The sequence below is a fragment of the Dipodomys spectabilis genome, unplaced genomic scaffold (assembly GCF_019054845.1).
Source record: "Dipodomys spectabilis isolate Male_0828 unplaced genomic scaffold, ASM1905484v1 ptg000043l, whole genome shotgun sequence".
In the NCBI taxonomy this organism is placed as follows: Eukaryota; Metazoa; Chordata; class Mammalia; order Rodentia; family Heteromyidae; genus Dipodomys; species Dipodomys spectabilis.
Window position 1 is genome coordinate 9728961 of NW_024870720.1, and position 26069 is coordinate 9755029.

Consider the following 26069-nt stretch of genomic DNA (forward strand, 5'->3'; position numbering starts at 1 on the left):
GCAAGCACTCTACCACTGAGCCACCCTCCCAGCCCCAATTTCTTCTATTGAAGTATTTCCAGTTTGGAAAGCTTGCAATGGGGAATAAATAGTATATGAAGGCTTTCTTTTCTTTTTCCCTGTCTTTCTCTCTCTTGCTACTCCTTATTAGCTTTTTTTCTGGCTTCTTTAAGATTTTTTGGTTGGTAAAAGGAAGAGAAGTATTTCATGGCTGATAAAGTGTAGTCTTATAGCTGGGTGCCAGTGACTCCTGCCTGTAATCCTAACTACTCAAGAGGCTGAAATCTGAGGATCACGGTTCAAAGCCAGCCTGGACAGGAAAGTCTGTGAGACTCTTATCTCCAATAAACTACTCAGAAAACAAAAAGCCAGAAGTGTCTATGTATGGCTCAAATGGTAGAGAGCTAGCCTTGAGCAAAAAGAACCTTAGAGACAATGCCCAGACCCAGAGTTCAAGCCCTGGACCAACTCCTCCCCTCACCCCCTTAAAAAAAATGGTCTTACAATTCACCTTTTCAAGGTTGTATTTCTCTTATGGGATACTTTTGTGAGTTTATCTGTAATATCCAGTCTGGGACTTTTAGAAAATATTTTCATTGACAAATAACAAAATCAAATATGTTAATAGTGTAAAACATGTTATTTTGAAATATATGTGCATCGTGAAATGGCCAAACAAACCTAATATGTATTGCCTAGTTGTTTTTTTTTTTTTTTACCACTTTTTGTGTATATTGAGAAAACATAAAATCTCTCAACAATCCCCCCAAATGCAAAATATTTGTATTGACTATAGTCATCATGTTGTAAAATTGATCTCTGGAGAGTATTCCTCCTATCAACTGAAATGTTTGTGTCCTTTACCAACATCTCAACTACAATCTTCTTGATGAGTGGCATACCTGGCCACTGCCAGGCCTGCCAGAGTCCCTGTTTAGCTTCTGGCATATGACTGCTGGTGTCCCATCTATGAACATGTTTCTCCATAGCAGAATCTCTCTTAAGTATTCACACAGCTCCAGGATGCTCCCTGCTTTGTGGTCCACATTGAATCTATAAGGAGAAAACATATTACCTTCCAGAATCAGGATAAGTGCAGTTGTTTGCTCTCCAATGCAATAAACACCAAGTGTTTCTCTGGCAGCTATGACCTCTTAAGCCAATCCCTTGCCTATGATTTTTTCCTTAAATTATCAGAGTAATAGGCCAGCCAAAACTCATTTTGAGTTTTTCCCTTAAATGCTGAAGCCCTCTACTAAGACCTTAAAAAAACTCTCTCTCTTGCCCTTTCTAGGTTGAATACCTTCATTTAGTTTAGATTGGTCTTCTAGGATAGTCAGTTTAGAAGAGTATTAAAGTAGCTTTATTCCTGTAGCATGTACTCTTCTTGGTGCTTGTTTAGAAATGATGTTAATATAGAAGATCTGATTTAGCAAATTTGGTCTGTAACCTGAGATTCTACATTTTGAATAATCTTCTCAGTGATGCTTCTTGTTGCTGGTTCATTAAGGTTGGGGAAGCATATTAGCCCAAATGGTTTTTTAATAGGGCATAAAAATCTGGTTCTTTGGCGTCGCTACTATTCTCTGTTGAATTACATTGTCAGTTTACTTCCCACATTTGATTTACTGTTTAACTCCTGAAAAAATCTTGAGTTTGTGGATCCTGATTTAATCTTCTGCTCTAATTTAATGGAGGCAGGCAAGTGTCAGAAGGATTACATAGAAACCCAAATGTGTGAAGAAACTGGAGATGAGATCTGAGCTTTCTGCTTCTCAGGCCATTTACCAGGGTATCTGCTTCAGTCAAAATTGCTTAGATTCCATTTCTCATTAATGGCAATAGGTTGAAGGGTCTAAAATCAAGCAGTCATACTGCAATAATGCTTCAGTGGGGAAAGCCTAAAAATGCTCCAGAACACAATTATCTTCACTATTGGGAAAACCAAACCCAAACAACCAACACACTGAAGGTGTGTGGCAGTACTCACACTGTCTTTCCATAGAATGGTGTAGTTGGAAAGTTATCAAAAGATAATTTTTCGGGCTGGGAAGGTGGCTTAGTAGTAGAGTGCTTGCCTTGCATGCATGAGGCCCTGGGTTCGATTCCTCAGCACCACATAAGCAAAAAGAAAAAAGCCGGAAGTGGTGCTGTGGCTCAAGTGGTAGAGCGCCAGCCTTGAGCTGAAGAGCTGAGGGACAGTGCCAGGCCCAGAGTTCAGGCTCCACGACCGGACCCCCCCCCCATAAAAAGATAATTTTTCTTTATGATTCTGACATATATCCAAGCCCAAGATAGCAAGTTGAACTATGTTCATTTCTAAATATTTTCATTCAATTTACTGCTTTCAATTCATAGCTTGTACTTTTGCTATCTCTTAAAAAAGGGAGTAAAACTAAAATGTTTTGTGTAGGACTACAGTATCATACTAGGAACCTATTTTGATTTTCTACAAAATACAGGAAGTAAAATGAGGTATTTAATTGACTACTTTAAGTCTGGTAAACTGGATGTAAGGGGAAGCAAATACAACTAGAAAATATGGGCAAGTTGTGGTTTATTTAAAAATGACTGTTTTAAAAGTGAATCAGCTTCTTGTATAAGATTTCACCCGATTTAACTTCAAATTTCCTTCACAAAATGAAGAAAGGAAATACAACAGTAAAGGTACCCGAACCTGACTCACTGTCAGCTTAGTGGGAGGTTTTAATTAGGTACTGTCCTTCAGCAAGGAGGAAAAAAACCGGCAGAAGATCCCACCAGCATCCCTTGACAGTCATAGAAACAGAACTTCCTGTGAAATGTTTGTTTACTCTCTGTGGAGCACAGATTGAGTACACCATTTTAAAATTAGTTTTATGGCAAGAACTTCAGATTTCAGTGGTTTGAAATTATAATATGCATATGAATCATGAAACTCTTATGCTATAGTAGAAATACTATACTAGAATCAGTGAGGCTTGGCTCTCAGACCTGAATCTTAAAACAGCTGATGCAGTGATGTATGGATCACCGTCTGAGAAGCCATTATAATAACTTTTCTCTTACAGGAGAAGATTTACATTCTGCTACTTCTCCTTCCTATTCACAACTGACACTCTCCTGTTTGAAGTCACATCTCCAGAAATGCTGCCTGCCCCTTCAACCTTGTAGGACACAGAAACAAGTTGTTCTTTGTGAAGAATATGCCTTTATTAAATAGAGAATCTGTTGGTTGGGTTACTGATCTTGGACTTCCCAGCCTCAAGAGCTGTGAGGAATAAATTTCTGAAGTTTCTAAACTACCTGGTCCATGGTATTTTGTTACAGAAGTCCAAATGGATGAAGACAAATTGCTTATGGCAGAAACATGAAAAACTAAAGCAAAGCAAAACAAGACAAAAAAGCAAAATGTAGAAAGAGGAATTTGCTTATGGACTCCTATAAATAACCCATGAAGATCGTAGCAAGGAAAGAGACCAATAAGGGAAGTAGAAATACTGTCAAGACCTTTTTCTCTCTTGTTTCCGTTTCTTTCTTCCCCACCTAAGCACATGGTGAAAGTATTATGTCCGCCGACTTTGGTGCTTATCCTCTTATAGTTTTGAAACCAGAAAGAGGCTTTCCCCTGTCTAATTGAAGAAGTGACAGTAGCATACAGATTTGTAAATTGGCCTTTCCATTAAGTCTAGAGAGTTTAAAACTGAATGACACATCTTTTGTCTCAGGAAGTACTGAAGACTGAGTTCATGGGATGCAGAAGATGGGCCGATCGTGCCTTATATCTTACGAAGGTGCTAGGAAGAGGCTCCTTTGTTGTGATGGGGCTTGGTCTGGATGTTTCCATTGATAAGGAAGAGGTTAAGTGAGCAGCAGAGGAAAGTGTGTTTCAGGCATAACAACTACATGAGGAAAATCAGAGGCACTAAGCACATGTCCTGCTTTGGAAAAATTGCAGCAGTTTCGTGTATCTGGAGAATTTTGCATGAAGAACTTAATAAATATTAGATCATAGAATTGAATAAATATTAGTTGAATAAATAATGAATGTGTGGAGGGGAGGGCTAGGAAAACTAAAACAAGTACCACATCACAGAGGGCTTTCTGGATAAGTTTTTCAACTTCTGTCATTAAAGTTATAGGAAGCAAATATTTTGTTATGTCAAGGAATTACATGACCAGAATTTTCTTAAAAAAATAAAACTTTTGAAAGGCTAGGTAGAACCTCTTTAAGAGGGAGGGAAAAATTAAGAGACTTGTAATCCCATTAAATTGTGAGAATCTGAGATAGGGTAATAGAATCTGGGACTCAGAAGTTGAAACATAGATGGACTTTAAAGCTGACAGCAGTATTTGATTTAAAGAACACGAGGGATCATCCTCATTTTAGTGCTAGCTTCAGACATTCTCAGTTTACTATATGGAGAGTAGGTTCAAGGGAAGAGATTTCAGAGATAGATGGGCTTTTGATGTGAATTGTAGGGGGAAAGTCTGAGCTGAAAAATACATTCTGACATTCATCAGCTGTTGAAAGTTTGAAAGAGGTTACTAGAGAAGGAGGTAGCCAGTTGACCCAGCTGAGAGCAAATGAGGGCTGGAATGATTAATAGAAAGAGTGACTATTATTGAATGTGAAGAAGGAGCAGACAGATATATGGGAGAATTCCTATGAAAGGGGGATGTTATATACACCAATGGAAAATGTTTTATAATTTTGTGATGCTGAAAAAGTTGGCAATTTTCCTGATACTCATTTTCTTGATCAATGAGAAGAGAAATGATAATGTCTTCTGCACAGGACAATAAACCCACTAATTATTCACAGGCTTAAAACATGTAGCTTTTGACCTAATGTTTCCCAAAAGTAATTGTAAACAATCAGAAGAAATCGCAAAATCAAAAAAATTTAAATTACTGCAAACTCAGATCTCTGTCATCGTCAGTTGTATTTGTGAAAATAAGACTCTCATGAACCAAATGGTACTCCCAAACAAGGCAAAGTTAATAGACTTAATTTACATGAAAAGTTTAGATTTGTAGGAAGGTAACATGTTTTTTTAGCAGAAGTGGGTGTTGTTATGAGAAAAATGAATCAAGCATCCACAATATAAGGCCGAATTCTATGCATTCACTTCTCATTTTAACCACAATAAAAATAAGCATTAAACTTCATTTACAGAATTATATCAGCCTCCCCAAATAGTGTATCAAAGACTTGAAAAGACATGACACTTAATGTGGTGAGCATTATTCTGCACATCTGCTTGTGTAGCCCCTGTGTACCTCACAATTTAGGCGCTTTTAATTTGGAGACATTTGAGAAAAGAAGGAAAGGCAACATTTTCTTGCTTTTGAAATCTTCTGGCTATTTGTTCTCTTTGAAGCTGAGATGAAAAATTATCTAGATATCTTTGTGAATCACACAGGCAATTTCAGCCTCTAACTTCGTACAGAAATTTCAAACATTGTCATTTCTGTTTTTCCTCTCCTGTGACACAAAGTACCTCCTTTATTTGGTCATATTTAGCAAGTGACTGTTATAGTAACCTCTAAGGTTTCTTTGACAATTGGGAGGCAAAGTATCTTACAAAGTAAGAGACAGGAAAAAAGGACAAAAGAGAGAGGAGATACACTTGATTGACATATATCAGGCAAATGATCTCCTCTTCTTTAATATATGTGATCCTTTTTTAAATACCTGTTCTATTTCTTAAGTAAAATACCTGTGTAAAGAAAAGTCCTCCTCAAGGGTTTTGGAAGAAGATTGTGTGTCTAGAATTGTCCTTAAAATGTGTTTATTAAATATGCTAATAAATAAAAGGATGGAGATCTAGAAAAATAGCCAGAAGTTTTAGTGGATTTCTGACATTGTTATACATTTGCTTGAGTTTTACTAGATAAATATGATAAAGTTCTTAAAATCTATCTATCTAATATCTGTGTGTGTGTGTCTATCTATAGAGCTGCTTAATAGGTGCTATCTAGCCTCCTGCCAAAAGCTATCTATCAAAGGATCTAAAGATATTACTAAGCTAGGGATCTCAAGAAGGGAAAATGTCTTGGATTATTTGATAAACACCATGTAATCACAAAGGTTCCTCTGAAATGAGTTTGGAGCAGTGTGTTTTGAAGATGGAAGCAGTGACCATGGTTTCAGGAATACAGTAAGCACTGGAAGCTGATGTGAAAGACAATGTAACCAATCCTGGGGAAGACTTAGAAGCAGTGTGACCCTGATGATCCTTTGATTTCTGCCTATTTAAACTTATTTGGGACTTCTGATATTCAGAGGTATAAAACCATCAGTGTTTGTTGGTTAGGATATTATATTTATAGCAATTTGTTAAAACAGCCATAAGAAAGCAATATATTCACTACTTAAAAATTTCTATTTGTGAAACAATAGGATTCATAAATCCTCTTACTTCCTTTAACTTCTTGTTCTTTACCAAATGTGATGTGGTGTCGATAAATCACAGTCAATACATAGTTAATAAGTCATATAAAGACTTGAGTCCTATTAATTGCATCAAGTACTAACTCCAATATTCACTAGTTATCTGAATTTAGAGTGGACACATACTTCTCTGTACCGGAGACTTTTTCATTTGTGAAGTAAATATAATAACAGTGCCTATCTAACTTAAAAAGTTAAAGGATGCATGACCCATAGAACCCATTCGTTAACTTCTTGCATTGACCTCCAATCTTCCCATAAACGTTTTCCAACAGTTTTTAACTGTTCATAGTATTAAGACTAAGGAAGAGCGTATTTACGAGAGGTTGAGACAATGTAGTCAGAGGAACCCAAGAGTTAAACCTTGAACCCAAGGAGGAAACAAGAATGAAGGTTTTGCCTGGGGCTGAGGCCAAACTTCTCAACCTCTGAATTTTCAGGGGCCTTTGTTGCTTTCTCTTCTCAATTTATTCTGGGAATTCCACAGAGGCTGAGATCACGTCTTTTCATCTGGAACTTATGAAAACATCAAGCTGAAATGAGATACAAGTATTTCAGCCCCTGCAAGAGATTCTCATCACATTCAAATTTACTTTAAAAAAATTGATTATATTTAGCTGATTATTCAGACATTTTCCTCGTTGGAGAAAACTGGAGACAATTTCTTCTTTTATTGTTTGATGTTTATTCAGGAGGGGGAGTGGAGAGGGAAGCACAGCTTTTGTTTTAAGAGGGAACAGCAGTGTTTTATAGAGGAAGAAGGTCAAGGACGTTATAAAAAATATTGTTGCAGGGTTATCTAACTACTCATGATGATGACATTGGACAATGTTTTAGGTCTCTTCCTTCTGGATTTATCACTTAACTGTTTCAAAATAAGGGGGGAAAACATTTAAAGCAAATCTCCATTTACAGGATGCCCTTGATTCACTTGCTCTCTGACTATATACCATTTTAAAATCATTACTTTGGGATTCCTCTTGAATACAGTGATTTGTGTATTCACCTTGATGTGGATTTTATCTTCAGATAAAACCCAGCCAGTATAAAATGATGATGAGTAATATTTGTAACTATTTCTATAGAAACCAAAGTATTCACCTCGGAAGACAGATTCTTTTGCAGGAATGTAGTTTCCAAGAAGATTCCTGAAGTAAAACTGAGTTCCTCTTTCCTCAGCCATCTGATTCTGAGCAATAACCCTGGGTGTAAAGTTTGTAAAGTTGCACAATTAACCATGCATTTCAGGTGCATTTTACATATGAGTTTATAGCTCCCTCATGGGTTAGATGATAACTCCATATTAGAGAAAAGCCAGTGCTAGAAAAGTAAACAGATTCTCAAATTCAAATAGCTGTTAGATGTTTCCAGAGAAACAGAGCCTATGGATGTATGTAATATGCATGTATGCATAAGATTCAAAATCTATATCTAATAAGGGATTTATTATGTGATACTGACTCACAAGATCATAGAGATGGAAGAGTCCCTTGATTTCCAGTTTACAAGCTGGAGACCCCAGGAAACCAATGAGTATACTTAGAATGCCTGATAGCTGAGCGCTAAGAGTTATAGATTCATGTCTAAGGCCAAAGACCTGAGAACCAGAAACACTGAGATAAGAAGATACGTGTCTTAGTTTCAATAATCAGGTAGAGAGACTGGATGAATCCTCTGCCTTTCTGTTCTATTCAGGCCCTCTCTGAGGATTGCTTGGAGTCCACTTACATTGGGAAGGGTCATGTACTTTCTAATGCTAATGAGGGCTAATCACTTCCAGAAACATCCTCACAAACAAACCCTGGGCAGGTCTAGTGGGTGTGAAAGCTTCTAAGTGTCTCTGGATGAGCAAGTGATTCAATTTATTGTTTCACAGGGGTTATTGCCCAGAGAACTGCAGGATGTGGACACAGGTTAGCTATTAGTAATCCCTTAGTTTCATGTTTTGGCCATTTTTACCCTTGTCCAATGTAAGGTCCATTCCTGGATGGCGAGCAGACCCTGCCCAGTACCTGTGTTACCTAGGCAACTGAGACACCTGGAAGAAGTCACATCTGCATCCGCTGAGGTCACATCTGAATCTGATGTGGTCATATCTTTCTCTCACCTCATCCCACCTCTTAGCTGGTCCCACTTCCCTTTACTTGGACACACCTTTCCCCGCTTCTACCCTAGATAAGGCCTAACCCAGGGCCAGACGCTCTCTTTTGCCAGCCGCGTGGAGTGCCAACCTGGCCTGGTCCCAGCAGGTCTACTGAATAAACCTACCCCTTACCTGAATACCACGTGCGTGGTGCTGTTCTTACTCGGCTACCTCTTTTTAAAAAACCTAACATCCAACACGTATGAATTTGCTGCAGGCCGATCATGAGGTTCCAGATGTCCTAAGATTCACCTTTTAAAAATGCATATTTATTTTTATTATCATTAGGTAGTTGTACAAAAGAGTTTCGATGCAACCTGTTGATTTGTGAATACAATGCTTCTAGTTCCGTGTCACCCCTATCCTCATTGTGCCCCATCTCTCTCATGACCCCACCTACCTCCTCTATTTACCGGGTTTCACTTTCACATATGTGCCTGAATATTATGGCTCTGTTCACTCATTCTTCCTCTCTCCATTGGACTGGCCCCTCCTTGAACTTCACTGCCCATTCCAAGTCTTGCTTCAGCTTCTTGGTATTCATTATGTTAAACTGTAAGTTAGTTGTTCAAAAGAGTTACATCATCGAAATCCTTCCCTGCAGAGATTGTACTTTAGTTGATATGTTTGTGTGTATGCACATGACCTTTGTATGGAGGAAGCAGCCTGCCTTTATCACTCTATAGATTGCCCCGAGAGCCAGCATGCTGCCCCCTCCAGTGGCTTTCCTGGGCTGTCTTGGTGGCTGCCATCCATCATGTGATTCCCATGGTAACATTCAGGGAGGGAGGAGGGGGACAGTGAGCCACACAGAGGTTATTTTTAGATTTCTGGCCAGATGCTGTGACAAATCTGATGAGAGAAAGAGAATGAAGCAAATGCTGAAGAGGATTTTTATTCCCCCAAGACCATATCATTTAAAACTGGAAAAGATGTTGACAAATCACCCAATATATCTACCCTTAACTCTAGGAAGATCTACTTCTGAACTATACCAAAAATTGTGTAAGATCTTTTTTTAAGAGACATTTAATTGAATAGCTTCTTCCAATACATACCTTTTCACCTGAAACTTGTCCCAAAATTAATTTCAGATCTTAGAACGAGGGGATTGGCAGGGTGATCGAGTGTCATTGCTCAGTGGACTACTCAATCCCAGCAGACTATTTGTTCAGATTATGTTGCTAGGTTTGTGCGGGGCACATCTTATGCAACTGTGTACTCTAGTGCTTCTGTCTTTCATCTCTTTTGCCCTCCTTCTGGAGAGAGTGTAACCCCTGGCATCCTCCTTTAAAAGCCTTTAGGAATCTCTCATTGATCTTTTATTAATTGCTCTAGATCTTCAAAGGGGTTATGAAATAGAACAGGATGTCAATCCTGAATTCCCCTACTGAGTAGCTAAGTAGCATTTTATTTGTCCCTCTTTGAGTTTCAAGAAATATTCGTTGAAGAGTTTCAAGCATGCCATCTTCCTCCTTACATTGCATGTAGTATTTTTCTTTATGTTCTTGAGCTAAGGTAATTAATGTCTGTTACCTCCTCATTCTTCCTATCTCAACTCAAATGCCAAAAAATTCCTCCTTAACTCTAAGAACAGGAGACACCTTACAAAATGGCTTCTAACAATTTGTACATTTGCTTCATTATACCTAAGAGTTCATAATTTTATATTTTATATAATTTATAATCTTTTAATATTTTAAGGCATAAGCTCAATGCCGGTAAACAATTGTATCAATTGTCCATTATTATAAACCTATTATCTACTACTGAATTTGGCAAATAAATTATTTTAGGCAGACTTGCTACCACTTGAGTCCTACCTCAGCCCACAAATAAATTATTCTAAGGGGTGAATGAATAGCTAGCAGTTATCTTAAAGAGACATAAACCCAATTTCCTTGCCATGTTGACTGGTATTCTAGCAGAGTTTCACAAAATATCATGTATACCCAGCCCAACATCCTTTCATGATAAAAAAAAAAAAAAAACCACCCAAACAGGTAAAACATTTCCCCATCACAATAAAAGCACTCATAAAAAACCCACAGCTAATCATAACCAAAGGGAAAACCCAGAGATGTTTCCTCCTGATATTGTGCACATGCTTCATCCTTGATCCTAAGCACAGAACTGAGCATGCTCACTGGAGCAGTAGGGAACAATAGGGATGAAACACACCCAACCTACAAAGCAAAAGTTAAAATTCTTCCAGAATGATCATAAAAAGAACTTTGCTCTTCTTCCAAAAGCTACCACATCTTTGGTGAGTTCCTTGCTCCCTTCCTCATGATTACGAGTGTGGGGAGAGATCTTGGGCTTATCCTAGAGTGCTTCTTGATCTAAAGCACGACAATGACCTATCTTTTGTCATTAATTACTCTGATTTCTACTACCTTCAGCTTGGCTTTTTATGTGTAAATATTCTGCTATGGAAAGGGTAGTATTTTCCTCTATTCAACTTAGATAATCCTGTCTTTGGAGGCCTCCACTAGTTGTTTTTGTAGCAGTCTCTCCTATTTAATTCTCATCAGCAGATTTGCTAAGTAGGTAGTATTATTCCATTACAGATGAGAATGCTAACATGTAAGAATAGCTCATTTGCTTTCCAAAGATTCAAAGATGACCAGGAACAGGGTCTGGTATTCAAATGCATATTCTTCCTACCTTTGTGTTAACAGGTTAGCGCTTGATGTTGTGTGTGTTATAGTGTGGGTCTGAAATAGAACCTAATGGCCCAAGCTTGCTTCCTAGCATGGTAGTGTTGGGAAGTGGTGATACCTTTAAAAGCTGTGGTTATGGGAAGGTCTGTAGATCACTGAGGCATGCGCTCTAAGGGGATTCCAGGACTCTTGATCCCTTGCTCTTCCTCCCCTTTGCTTCTTGGACATGAAGTGAGTGTTTTTGCTCCTCCACAAAGATCTCATCATGATGTGCTGTATCCCCACAAGGCTAAAGCAACAGGGCCACAAAATCATGGACTGAAACTTCTAAACTTGTGAACCCCAGCAACCTTTTTCCTCTTTAAGTGTATTTTCTCAGGTAATGTTAGAGTGAGAGAAAGCTGACCTGTTTCATGCTCCACCCTCAGATATATTAGTCTGTATGGTCTTTAAAAGACTTTCAAATTAGATGCAAACAAATGCAAATCAGGCATTTTCAGAGTCTCAGCTTCTGTATAAGGCAATCATGTCCAACAAGAATAGGTTTTGTTGGACAGTCACATGTTTGCAAACCAGCAACTGCCTGAAGTAGTGTAACATCTTTCCCTTTTAGATGCCACTCTCCCTGTCAAATCGTCTATTACTCTTGACATGTCCTCACATTCCTGATAACTCCTTGGCCCCTCCAGGCCTCTGGGTTTTCAACTTAACTCACTTCTATGCTATGTTGAGGGCAGAAGAAAATGGTAATGCATATAGCACAATGGGTTTCAGTATTTAGTTTCCTGGAATGGTCTCAAAGTTTGGACTTCACAGGGTTTATGCAATTATGTTGTGATTTTTTTTTTTTTTTTTAAAAGGTAGCTTTCCATAACAGGGAAAAAATACCCCAGAGACTCAACACCAAAGGAATAAATATTCATTTGGGCTCTGGTTTCAGAAGTTTCAGTCCATGGTCACTGGGCCCTGTCACTCTGGGCCAGTGACAACATCATGTGTCATTGAGGTGAACGTGTGATAAAGGAAACTGCTCATCTTATGGCAGCCAGGAAGCAGAGAGGAAGAGAAAGGAAGAGGCAAAGGAAACCATATCTTCTTTAAGAGCACATCCTGAAAGACCTCACTTCCTCACACTAGGTACCACTTCCTAAAGGTCCTACCCTCTCCCAAGAGCACTACAGGTTATCAGACAAATCTTCAGCACATGTCTTTTGTGACACATTTGAAAACCAAATGATCATACCCTCGGAGACTCATAGAGCTCTTGTTCTTATAACATACAGTGACATTCTGTTCAGCTCTTTCAAGTCAGCCTGGGGAAAACAAGATGAAAATGAGCTTTCCTATTGATGTGAGAACCTACTTCTTATGGATCTTTTGTACACACGAGCCATGCTCAAGTCAGGCTTTCCAAGGCAAGCAGGAAATGATGTCAGATGTATGGCAGGGAAAATGGTTTTCACCTTGGCCAGTCTTTACCTTGGTTTTGAATGTGGCTTTCCTCTATTGTAGTGTGTCTGATTCCTTGTTGTGTTTTAATGTCTGTCTTTGACTCCTGCCTACTCTGTTGCTTTCTATGAATCACATTCTGGACTGGATCCCATTCTGGGCTGTCAGTCCTTTTCTCCTTGTGGTATACCTTCTAATTGCATGTCCGAACACTGTAACACAGTAGAGAACATATGTGTATATGGTACTACTTCAACTCAAAGCAAACCTATGATACAGGGCTGTGGTTCCCAGGAAATTATAGCTCAGAAGACTATAAATTTTGGCAAATGGATGTATAACAGAATTTACAATTGGTTAAATGCTAAGTTTGAGAATTATGTGGTAATGCTTCTATTATCAAATATTCAATTTCCTACCTAGTGGGTTTAAGGGACAGAGACAGCAATCAATTAATGTCTACAAATGCAAAAAAAAATCAGCTATCCATTATTTTATTACATGCCATTCCTGGTGCAATATCATCAATTTAAAAATTATTTGACATATGGAAAGAAAGGAGAAAAGTAAAATCATTTCATTTAAATTATATTGATAGTTATTGCTACCTAAATTAGGGGTGCTCCAACTTATAAAGACATGTCTTTTTTTTTTCCAGTTGTGAGAATTGAACTAGGGGCCTGAGTGTAGTCCTGAGCCTCTCTGTACTCAAGGCTAGCACTCTGCCACTTGAGCCACAATGCCACTTCCAGTTTTTGAGTGGTTAATTGGAGATAAGAGTGTTATGGGGACTTTTCTGCCTGGGCTGGCTTCTAACCAGGAACCTTAGATCTCAGCCTCCTGAGATTAGGATTAGGATTACAGGTATGCACCACTGGCACCTGACGAGACATGTCTTTAAATGGACAAGAAGGGATAATTTATTGCATGCCTTAATGTACAAAGATACCTAATGAAATTTGTTAATAAGAATCTTGTTTTAAAACAGTAAGGAGTAAGAGTGAGAGCAAATGTATTCACATTGCAATGTTTTCCCTTCAGCAACCATCAACTGACCTTGAATTTGACCGTGTGGTGATTTATACCACTTGCCTTCGGGTGGTAAGGACAACCTTTGAAAGATGTGAACTGGTTAGAAAGATTTTCCAAAACCATCGAGTGAAATTTGAAGAGAAAAACATAGCTCTGAATGGCGAGTATGGAAAAGAGTTAGATGAGCGATGCCGGCGAGTCTCGGAAGCACCCTCTCTCCCTGTGGTGTTTATTGATGGCCATTATCTAGGGGTAAGTATGTTGCTAAGGAAAACCTTCTTTTTCCCCAATTAGTGTCAGGAACCTATAAACCTGGCGTAGGATGTAGCGCAGTGGCAGAGCACATGCCTAAAATATACAAGTGCCCTCCCCTCACCACACACACACAAAAGGGGGAAAAAGAAATCATAAGTTTATGAAGCAAGAAGACTTGCAATGTAACTAAGACACTTGCTATCCTTTAGAGCTCAGAGTCAAAGCAACTGAAGCATTGATTTTCATCCCAAACAATGCACTGCTACGGTCTTCATCCCTGCAAAAATACAGCGAGATAAAATAGTCATGAAATTGCCTTTTATCAAGAGAAATCCATTTGGAAATTGTTCTGTCCTCTTGAGTTCTGCACTGTGAAGACTGATATGTAGAACTGTTTTTCTGGTGCAAACAAGAAAAAAAAAAGACACACATTTGTGATATTTCTCAATACCCCACTGTTAAACACTCTTTTTTCCTAAGGTACCCTGAAAGGAAGTCAATAGGAAATGGAGCCTGGAGCCAGTATTTTATCTACTGATTAAATTACTCTTTGTTTATGTCAGACATAAATCCAGATTTACAATAAGCACCTAACGCAGCAACAAAACATGCCTACTTTGCTTCTCTTAGAATAATGCTGTTAGTAAAATTGATCCCATTGACCTATGGGCACATTTTGGTAAGAAGCCTAAGAGAGGGCTATGGAAAAAGTGAGAAGAAAAGGCACCAGCCTGCTTGCCTAAGCAGGTACTAATTACAACAGAAAGAGAAAGAGACTGCTAAACTGCAAGAGGCCACTTCATTTCCATATTTATTTATTTATTTTTATATTTGCTCTTACCTTTAGTTTGGAGAGTAAATTAGAAAATCCAGATTGGAAGAGGCTCCTATTTGTTTTGTAGTAGGAAGACTCCTACTCAGGCGAGCAAATCCACCTAGTCGTCCGGAGTGACAGAGCCCACCGCGACAAAGTTGTTAATAAAGAAGCAACTTTATTGAGAAGGTTCCTACACTGACCGGCCAGGGCCGCAGCACAGGCTCGGGAGCTGAAACTGCGACCCCGAGCGGTCCCCATCCTTTGGTTTTTAAAGGCAAAATCCATGAGGTCAAGCCTGGTCATGCGCAGGTGACCAATGGGATCGTAACACACACAAAGGATTGTAAGGTCATACCAGACAACACACAGGAGGCCAATAGGCCGAGTTTACCATAAGCATGTGCGAAAGGCAGGGTTTACCATAAGCACGTGGTGTTGACAGTTGGAGCCAGATTACAACCTATCTGTTTTATGGGTTAGTCCTTAACTGAACAATCAAGGTGGGTTAGGTTGTTAAAGGGAGGGGAACCTAGAGGCATTCTTTCCATTCCAGGGAGTGGGAAGGTTGGAGCCAAGGTCTAGTTAACCTTGTTTAAAGTTTTTTTTTTTTTTTTTTTTTCTAAAATCCCTAAAGGCAAAGCCTGGAAAGAAGCTGTACCAGCTCAAGTCTCCTCTCAGGGCCTACTTCAGTTTCAGGAAATCTGTGTTGTAGTGTGCTGTCTACAATCACTGCTGTTGGGGTTGTAAGGTGAATCATCCCAGAAGCCACTTTTAGGTAGATTGAATATGGGAGTCTTTATTTCACAGTTAGCAGGCTGCAGGCAGCCCGTTGTTACAAAGGCTTGCAGCCCCCAAATACACATAATGCAGCTAGGAAACAGGCTAGAGAGGAAAGAAAGAACAAAAACAATACCAACAATCCAATTCAGCTCCAATGGAGAGCTGAATTGGTACTCCATGATGACTGGAGACGAGCCAGGAGCCAGGACACAGGAGATCACATAGATACACATTGCATGGCGTCCTGGAACCAATGTTGTTCCAAGTCTAAAAAGGGTCTGCGCAGGGGCCAGGGTCACAGGACACTCCCAGTAAGCAACCTATCAGCCAAGTGCCTGCCCCTGTCTCCAGGGGTCCAGGAATGCTAATCACCTGAGGGGGATTGGGGGAGAGGCTCATCACCTTCCCCCCACCAGGAAGACAAGATGCCAGACCTTAAATGGACATACTCAGGTACCTGCAAAGCTTTTCCATCTAGGGAAGATAGCTCTTAACCTTCCATTTAGGGTATGCTTAGGGGCTACTCAGAGGCTGATGAGTCAAGTCATTTAGGGAGTGAAACAATGCAGAATTAGAGCATTCAGCTCTCCTAAGGCTATGACATCTGCATTTCTCTAAAGCAGAGCCCTCCTTGCTGGCCCCATGGAGCCAGGCACCTGCATTTCAAAGGATGGCCGGCCTCACCTCCAGACCTTGGAGCTGGGTGAAGAGCCCCCATTTTTTAACCTAAGCCCTGGGGTGGCTGCAAGAAATTGTTTAGGCTCAGCCTCCTCACTTCATTAGAAGCAGCCAGTCAACTAACAGAAAGATAAATGCCAAGAAGACATGCTGCCACGGACAGGGACAGAAGGAATGCTGTGTGACCTTGCTTTTAGGCACAGCTTGGTTACAGACTACATTTTCAAGCAATGGAATTTTGATTTGAAGTATTGATCTTCTTTCTAGTATGTTTTAATGTATGCTCCTAGGTTCTAGAAAACTACAACATTGGCAATAATTAGAGCAATACAAGTAGTAGTAACATTATACTGCATTCTTCGCTTTATGCGTGCTATCCCATCAGATCTTCCGTATTGCCTTCGAAATTAGTTCTCCTCTGGCATACTAATGAAGAGGCGAACTCTGAACTTCCCTGTTTCAGATTCCTGCTCTGATCATTATCACAGAGCAGCCTTGCTTTTCTCATTTGTAAAATGAGAATGCCACTAGAGCTTAGTTCTATTGGGTTCTCAAGAAAACCTAACAACTATTCCTGTTTTTTTTTCAATTATTATTTTTTATTTTTTTGCCAGTCTTGGGTCTTGAACTCAGGGCCTGGGCACTGTCCCTGAGTTTCTTTTGCTTAAGGCTGGCACTCTACCATTTGAGCTACAGCTCAAGTTTCTTTGTTTATATAGTACTGAGGAGTGGAACCTAGGGCTTCATGCATTCTAGGCAAATACTCTATCACTAAGCCACATTCACAACCCCTAACTATTCCTGTTTTGCAAAAGTAAATATCCATTCTTTTGCACCAAGTAAAGTAGCTGGCTGTCTGGCAGGGTCAGGACTCAGGTTTGTCTGATATTCCAAACCCTTGCTTCCTGGTAGTTCACAGTGAGGAAAGAGGTTGTTAGAGTATTTTAGACTTTGCCAGAAAACCACACAGACATCCAGGTATAGAAAATAAAGAAAAGTTGATTGAGGGAGTGGGGGGAGGGGGAGGGAGGAGGTCTGGCAAGATCCCTTCTCACAAGGGAGAAGTGAGAAGATGCTATTGTCAGAGGTGACCTATATAACCTAGGTGTTTAGGCAGGGCTAGGAGGCGGAGTGTCCCGACCCGCAGGACTTCAACGAGGGCAGTGAACCTAATTGAGAAGGAATGAAGGGACAAGAGACACGAAGAAGGACAGCAAGACAAGGATTCTGATCAAGCTGCCAAATTTTTATTTTTCACACAGGGGTATTTATATGCTTAGAATAAGGAAGTTTTCTCATTGGCCATAGCAGCTGCAGGATGTTTGCTTAGGGCAATGTGAAAAGGTGGTCAATAGCAGCTACCTGGTCTTTGTTTGGGGCAGGATGCAAAGACCAGATTCTGTAAACAGCCTCGAGAGATGTTCCAGCGAGATAGTCAAGCTTATCATGCAGAAAGACTCCCTGCTCTCGACAGCGGAGACCTTGGTATAGACATGAGGACCAGGGGCTTCATCATTGAGGATTAGGATTTATGGCTGCTGTCCAAATAGTAGATAAGGGGCCTTGCAGCTGCCCAGACCTGAAGGTTACTCTAAGGGGCTCTTGTTGCCTTATATGGTGGTAGCTGCCCTAGAGAAGTGCCATCCCAAGGTAAAGGGGTTTGGAGAATGATTATTATACTACCTTTACTAATGGACCTGGTGTTGCCTAGGAAGGGAGCATGTTAAGCTGTGGAAAAGGGAAGGAGTGGACTAAGCTATGGGAAGGGAGCTCATTGGGCTAACAGGGGTCTTGGATGTTTGTTGATACAATGTTACCACCTAGAAAATGACATGGCACAAATGAAGTGCTCAAACAGATTTATATCCAGTATGTAATAGTGCTCCCTCACGTTCTCTGATCTTCTTCTACAAAGAAAAGATAGGATAAACTCAACCATACCAGGGAGATCATAACTTCACAATAGTATGGACATACCAGGGAGATCATAACTTCACAATAGTATGGACATTTGACTTTTAGCTTGGGAAGTTGTCTGACAATGTAAACTATTGCATAATTTCATTTGCATGAGACTGCACAATTACTACTAGTAGGAGACTGTAGGTATGCACGGGTCTACGGCTAGCCCCACCCTGGGCCACTGTTCCTGGTCACTGTAAGGTCTATACAGAAACACCTTCCTACCCTTTGGCTAAGTTTCTGCCCAGTATCTGTTATCTGGGTAACTGGAAGACCTGGAAGCAGTCACCTTCCCCTCCTACTAGGTCACATCCTGGGCCACCTCTGGTCACATGCCTCCCATCTGACCTTAGGAGGGTCCCAGATCCTGAGGTCATGTCTGGATCCAGTGTGGCCACACTTTCCCCCACGTGGCCACACCTCTTCCTGTCCCTGACCTACATAAGTCCTGGCCCAGGGGTGGGTCACCCCTTTTCTTTTCAGCCATGCTTCTCCACCATACATGGTGGGGGCAGAAGTTGGGTAAATAAACTTCTTCTCCTGCCTGAATAGCGTGTGGTGTCCTCTTCATCGGCTACCTAATGAAAACTACCTATTTAATATATCTTACAGTCACTTCTGCTCCCATCCATAAATTGCATGACTTCGGAGACAATGCAAAAGATTCTAATCTCTGCTCTGTGTCATTCAGAGGGACAGAAGAAGAGAGCTATAGACAAAGAGGTCAGGATTGCACTTCTTTCTCAACCGGTTTCTCTCCATGATGACTTTATATAGCACAGCTCAGGAGAGGAAGTATTATACCAGTATGCCCACCCCACTTCTGTGGGCTCAAGTGAATATTCTCTCCATACTTGTAGAGAATCCAAAAAGACTTCTTTTTTTTTCTTACAATGGGAGAATTACTTCCAAACCTGTCATCCAAAGTGGCAAAGAACCCAGAACTTATATAATAAGCTCTCCATCTGAATACAATAGGCCTTTTGTGAAGTTCTGAAGCCTGATTGTCAGTGCAATAGATTGCCGGCACCCCACAGCCTTCCTCTTCATGATTCATGAATCTGAAATGGAAGGATGCCCTCTGCTGGGTTTTGGCATGTGGTGAAACATTACTTTTAGGGAGGAAAATTAAGCTGATATTGGTCGTTTCCCCAAACATCTGTGGGTGGCTTGTTGTTGTTGTTTTGCTTAAAACAGGTACATGAAATCATTCCATTTAGTTTAAAGAACAATAAAGATGGGAGAAAAATAAAGATGTGTGAATTGTCAGTATAGTAAAAACACTAAGGAAAGAGAGAGAAAGAGGGATAGGCAGAGAATGAGGTGGATGGACAGGGTCAGAGAGGTATCAGGAAGCAGATGTGGGAGGCAGAGAGATGGGAGAGCAGGAGTGATCAGCTCTGTGATAGTCTGCCAGCATCACCACTTAACCAAGGAGGGTAGTGCTGCCGGAACAGAATCAGCTCCCCCCTTCCAGTGGGGGATAATGAGTTTACTGAGCAAGAACAGAAGAATTGAAGAGGATACTATATTCCTTTATCTGACTCCCTCCCTTAGCCACACTGAAATCTGAAAATGGAAGCAAGAGGAAGTCAAGAGGAAGAAATTTCTTTAGTACTGCCCTGGAAGACTCTATTGAAAGGAGGGGAGCAAATTCATCTTGGAATTGGAACAGGACAATTGTTCTGTTGCTTTGGCATCAGAAAAATCTCCTCACCAAAAGGATATGTTCCAATGGTTTAGCTATAAATTATCTTACAAATTCCTGAAGGAAATAGGTTGAAAATACTGATTTTTTTTTTTCTGGATAGACCATAAAATTCTACAATGGAAATCCATAAACCTCACATGGAAATGGAACTATAAAACATAGAATGAGGGCTGGCAGAGAGGCTCTAGTGATAGAGCTGCAGCTCAGCCAGTTTGAGGCTCATAGGTCAACCCCTCCCTCTGCCAAAACAAACAAGTAAATAAATCATAAAATATGTGGGGTTTTGCTTAACAGAGAGAGGAATAGGTCTCTGGCAAAATCTATTGAACTAGCTATACTGTGGTATCATTGCTTGATATACTTAAAATCTCTCTTATTCTATTTAAGAATGAAGGTGTATGAGACATGATATATTTGCAATTCTATCTGTGCAGGAGGCACACGTAAATGGATCATGGCCCAAATCAGCTCCTCACAAAAATTCAAGACCCTATAGGAAACATAAAGAAAGTAGAAAGGGTTTGGAGTGTACATGCAATAGGAGGGCACCAATCTAGCAAGAGGGAGGTCCTGAGTTCAAATCAGTGCCAAAAAAGCCCCCCCCTCCAAAACAAAGAAAGCAATTATTATTGAGAATAGCTAGTTTACAGCTAGACATACAGACTTCAGACATATTTCCAAGGACTACTCATAAAACATAACCAAAATAGGCCCCCCAAGGAAGCTTCTGCTGCAATAAAAAAGCAATCCACTGCAGATACTCACTGCCTTTGTTGTATTTGCATCAGCAAAGAGGATCATTTATTCATTGCCTTCCTTTAATTTAACTCTATCTTAAAGTATAGTTTCTAGGGCGGGCATTTGATTCATGCTTCCTAAGGAAGTAACAAACTTAACAGTGAAGGTGTTTGGGAAGTGATCTTCATTTTCTTGCTCTCATATACAGTAAGACATTCTAGAAGAAAACTGGATTGTTTCCTAAGTGAGCCAAATCACAAATCTACCAGATGTGTTATTTTCATTTACTGTTTCTTCCTTTCATTGACCATTTCTCACTTGTGCCGGCACATGCCTGCAGTGCCAGTCCTCAGGAGGCTGAAGCAGGAAGGTTACTTGAGCCCAAGAGTTCAAGACCAGCTTAGGCAATATAGCTAGAGTATGCCCCAAATAAAATATAGTAAAATGAAAGTATGTAATTTAATGATGTTTTTATTTCTTTGGTATGTCGGTTATGACCCTTGAACTCAACACCTGGCATAGTTCCTGAGCTTTATTTGCTGTACTACTTTGAGCTGTAACTCTTCTTCCAATTCAATTAATTTTGACAGATATCTACACTCATGAATATTCCAGTTCATTCAATATAGCTATGTATCACATACTGATGTTCTGGTCAGTGAGGATAGCAATAACTACAGTGGTCCTATAAGATTATTATAAGACTGAAAATTTTCTATTGCAACATTATAGCATCAGCCCAATGAGCTACTGTGAACAAAGTACTGCCCTGTGAAAAATATAGCAGATAGGATTTTGCATAATACAATAGCTGATGATAAATACCTATATTACCTGTTTAGATATTTACTATAGAATACTTTTTATCATTGTTTTAGAATTTACACCTCTTACTTACCTATTAAAAAAAAGTGTCAGCTGCGCACTGGTGGCTCATGCCTGAAATCCTAGTTACTTAGAAGGCTGAGATCTGAGCATCATGATTCAAAGCCAACCCTGAGCAGGAAAGTCTGTGAGACTCTTATCTCCAAATAACCACTCAAAAACAGGAAGTAGTGCTGGGGTTCAAAGTAAGAGAGTGCTAGTCTTGAACAAAAAGTGCTCAGGGACAGTGCCCAAGCCCTGAGTTCAAACCTATGACCACCAACAAAAAAAGTGTCAACTGTAAAACAACTTAAGCATGTTCTTCAGCAGGAGTTCCATCATTCCCATAAATGATGACGGCTCCCGGAGTCATTGCTCCTGAGTGAATTTCTGGTGGGACAAGATGTGGGGGTGGAAGACAATGATCTTAATGACCCTGTAGAGATCTAGGCTAATGTGTTTGTGTCTCCATTTTAACCAAAAGGGTTAAAAAGTTTAAAGCAAAGATAAATTGCAAAGAAACATAGAATAAGCATATAAAACAGAAAATGCTTTTGTTCAGCTATACAACGTGGGGTGTGTGTGTGGTGTGTGTGTGTGTGTGTGTGTGTGTGTGTGTGTGTGTGTGTGTGTGTGTGTGTGTGTGTGTGTGTGTGTGTCAGTTGTGATGCCTGAACCCTGGTCCTGGACACTGTCCCTCAGCTCTTCAGCTCAAGGCTACAGTGAGCCTTGAGCCACAGCGCCACTTCTGGCTTTTTCTGCTTCTGTGGTACTGAGGAGTCGAACATAGGGGTTCATACATGCAAGGCAAGCACTCTACCATTGAGCCACCTTCCCAGCCCCCAATGCATTGTTTTACAGTTGTTATTACAAAAGAGTCAAAAAGGTTTAAGTAGATTAAAAGGCTTACAAAGGAAGGATGTTGCAGTGAGTTAAGGTTAACTTATGGCTGAAGAAATAGTTCCTATTTGTTTGTTTATGAATCTGTGAATGTTTTGTAAGTCTGCAGTCACATCCAATGATGTCCCTGACCTTTTCATGCTCTAAGTCTGCACTCACTAGCTGACACACTCAGAACAACTTCTAGTCTTGTATACTCCAGACATTGTAAATGTTTGATTGTTGGGTGGTTTGTCTTTGAAAATACAGTGGATGTAAATGAGTGTGCCAAATCCTTTGCTATTCTAGTCATACACCATCATCTTGTTTCTTTAGCAGTACTGTAGTGTCCTGTGCAGATTCTGTGATACAGCTGGACCACTCACCAAATCTTTACCTTCCTTTTGACTTCACAGATTTGTTCCACTGTCACCTTTTCCCTCAAGCATAACTCTCATAGAAAAAAAAATGAAGAATTGCTGTGAATATAATTTGGCACATCTTGTTAGCCTGCAGTTAATATGATGACTTGAAAAAGTCATTCAACAGTAAATCCTTGGAAATCTGTTTATGCACAGTTCAATGTCTACTTCTAAAACTTAGTATCAGTTGAGAGAGAACATTTAAGACAAGGAGACATATGCAATCCCTCAATTATAGACTAAGGATCAACTTTATCTCCATAGTTTCATTAGTTCACATAGTCTTTATCATCTCACAAATTTAAATCTGTTGTCATTTTAGTCTGACACTTGGCCAGTCTTAGTTTTGCCTGCTATAATTTTCTGTATAGCTCAGTAATCGTCATATGTCTGATAGGTCCATTATTTCTATGATTAGTAATAGTAGTAGTAGTAGTAGTAGTGGTACAGGTGTTTCAACTCAGGGCCTCTCTCCTGATAAGCTAGTATGAAACACTTGAGTTGAGCCACAATTCCAGCCTTGTTTTTACTGGTGATCTAAATTAATTCATAGTATAGTTATAGGGTCTTGTTTTCTACTTGGGCCTATTCCTGGGTTGCCATCCACCTAATGTTGAGCTTCCTATTATAGCGAGGGTCACAGGTATGTGCCACCAATTCAGCCTCTCTCCACAGACATGAGTGTGTCACAGACTTTTCTGCCTGGTCACCATGATCACATAGCTTGGGGTAACAAGTGTGTGCTACTACATTCAGCTATGGGTTGAGAAGAGGGTGACGATTTTTTTCTGCTTGAACTGGCCTAGAACTGTGATCCTCTTGTTTTCAGACTTCCAAGAAGCTAGGATTATAGGTGTGAGCCTCTAGCACCTGGCTGGTAGGTCCATTATTTAGTTATTTGCACAACATGGGACAATCTGAGTTTTCACCCTGGCTCATGATATAAGCATAAAGAGTTGTGTATACTTTCAACTTGGTCTCAAGTTAAATGAGGACATTTATCATACCATTTAATGAAGACAGGAAAGAGATAACTTATTTATATTTTAATTTAAGTAATATAAGTCATTAACTATTCTCAGCCTGATTGAAGGGAAATTTTATTTGTGTATAATTTATATTTTCTTATTTAGATTTAAAGATCTTTTCTTTTAATGTAAGATCTTTCTTTTAAATCCTGGAAAATGGATATAAGTAAATTAATTCAAGTAAAAATAAAGCCAGTGAGAGTTAAGAGGATTTTAATAAGCATCCATTTTTAATGGAATTGAAATCAGTATTTCAATGGCGAAAAGCCTTGTTCTTATGAACATAGATGTGTAGTGTCCTCTTAGCCACCAGAGGGCTCTCACAATGTAAGAAAATATATCAAATACATCGGAAGATAAACATTTTCATATATCATTTCTGATGTAGCCTTTTTTAGAGTCCGAATGAAATTAAAAGTCATATATATATAGATTATGAACTTCCAAAATCTGGATTTCCTTTTAAGAAGAGAAAGAATTAAAAAGAAGTTTAATTTTTTTAATTTTATTATCTTCTAGTCATTGTACAAAGGAGTTGCCAACTAACAGATCAGTTCAACAGATCAATGTTACCCAAAGAGCATTCTTCCCCAAAGAGGAATACTTCGTGTGTGTGTGTGTGTGTGTGTGTGTGTGTGTATCGGTTGTGGGGCTTGAACTCTGGGCTCTTCAGCTCAAGGTGAGCACTCTACCTCTTGAGTCACAGTGCCACTTCCGGTTTTCTAGTGGTTTATTGGAGATCAGAGTCTTATGAACTTTTCTGCCCGGGCTTGCCTTGAACTGTGATCCTCAGATCTCAGCTTCCCTAGTAGCTAGGATCACAGGTGTGAGCCACTGGTGCCTGGCCCCAAAGAGGAATACTTTTAAAGTATTTAAAATATTTTTAAGTAGCTAAGAATAAATATAGTAAATATTTTACTATTTGGGAATTTGATTCTGAATCAAACAATTATTTTATTTATGCCATTAATTTATCTTTCAGATAAAGGAAAGAATATACATTTGAATTCTCTGAGGATTTCTGGCCCTGATTTCCTATTTTCTATAAACACCTAGTTTGTACCATGATGTTATTTATGACTCCAACTGAGCAAGCATCTCACACAGGCTTTTCTGATAGTAAAGTCTCTGAGCCAAGACACAGGCTTCCTTATGCCCAGGGAGGATCAGGGTATGCTGTGCTGTGCTTTGTTTTCATTTCTTTAAATCACTCCTTGGGCTTTTAGTTTGATGGAGCTTAGCTCAAGATACCTTTCTCTTTCCAAAAGCAAAAAAAAAAAAAAAAAAAATTAAGCTAAAGACCTGGCCATATGTTTAGTCCTGATGGTGTTTATTTTTCTGGGTTTGATTCAAAGAATGACTATGATAAATAAAATGGAGAAAACCATCTGTCCAGCATCAGGCTCTGAAATGCTGAGGCTAGGGGCTTATGGTGAACTTCTTCTTTGGGCCAGTATTTTGTTGTCTCTAGGGGCCATGTATGCCCATCCATGCTTCCTGTTGCCCAATGGAGACAATGAGCTTTAGCTCTTCAAATGAATCTTTGTGCCTTAGAGGTTCCTTCAGTCTTTCCCTTATAGGGCACCTGAGGTGGGGAATCTGAGAGAGATTTCAAGCTCTCCTGTGGATGAAAATGGGGTCTTCTATTCTATATTTTTAATTGCTTGACATATGTTTTCCCTTGAAAAGATTTAAAGTAAACAAAGCAGTTAAGTTGAACAGCTTGGGGGAAACACTGAAGTTCTTCCCAGCCATGTTGTATTATTTGAGTTTCTCCTGTGCTTGGGCCAAATTTGCTGATCTGGGATGGAGATGTTGATCTCCACTCTGGCAGGATAGGGGAGCATGCTTCACTTTGCATGGCTTCTAGGGTCATCTTTTTAGGATTCCTGAGAAACCTAGAAGGATCTAGCTGAAAAGTCATTGAGTCAAATGTTGAATACCCACAGTGCCTTGTTTTAAAGACTCAGTGATTCTACACACCCAAACCTACCCATACCCATTACGCTCCTCTTGACACATACGCACACATACAAGGTTCATCTAGACTCCAGATTCACAGAATATGCATGCAAGATATGAATGTGTATGATCTCACCATAGGCCAGGTTTTTTTTTTTTTTTAATCATCTCAGTGCTAAATTAACAGTGGAAAGGATTCTTGATCTCTACAAAATATCAGTGTCTAAGGACACAAGTTTCCATTAGGCTT

The 26069-nt window shown here is 39.7% G+C and overlaps 1 protein-coding gene across 1 annotated transcript in view; it reads left to right on the forward strand.

Annotated features, from left to right (window-relative positions):
* Grxcr1 (glutaredoxin and cysteine rich domain containing 1) overlaps positions 1-26069 on the forward strand; it is a 79181-nt gene that overhangs the window by 35986 nt on the left and 17126 nt on the right. The window contains exon 2 of the mRNA XM_042678440.1: positions 13733-13975. Coding sequence (XP_042534374.1) covers positions 13733-13975 — 243 coding nt within the window. The remainder of the gene's footprint in view (positions 1-13732; positions 13976-26069) is intronic.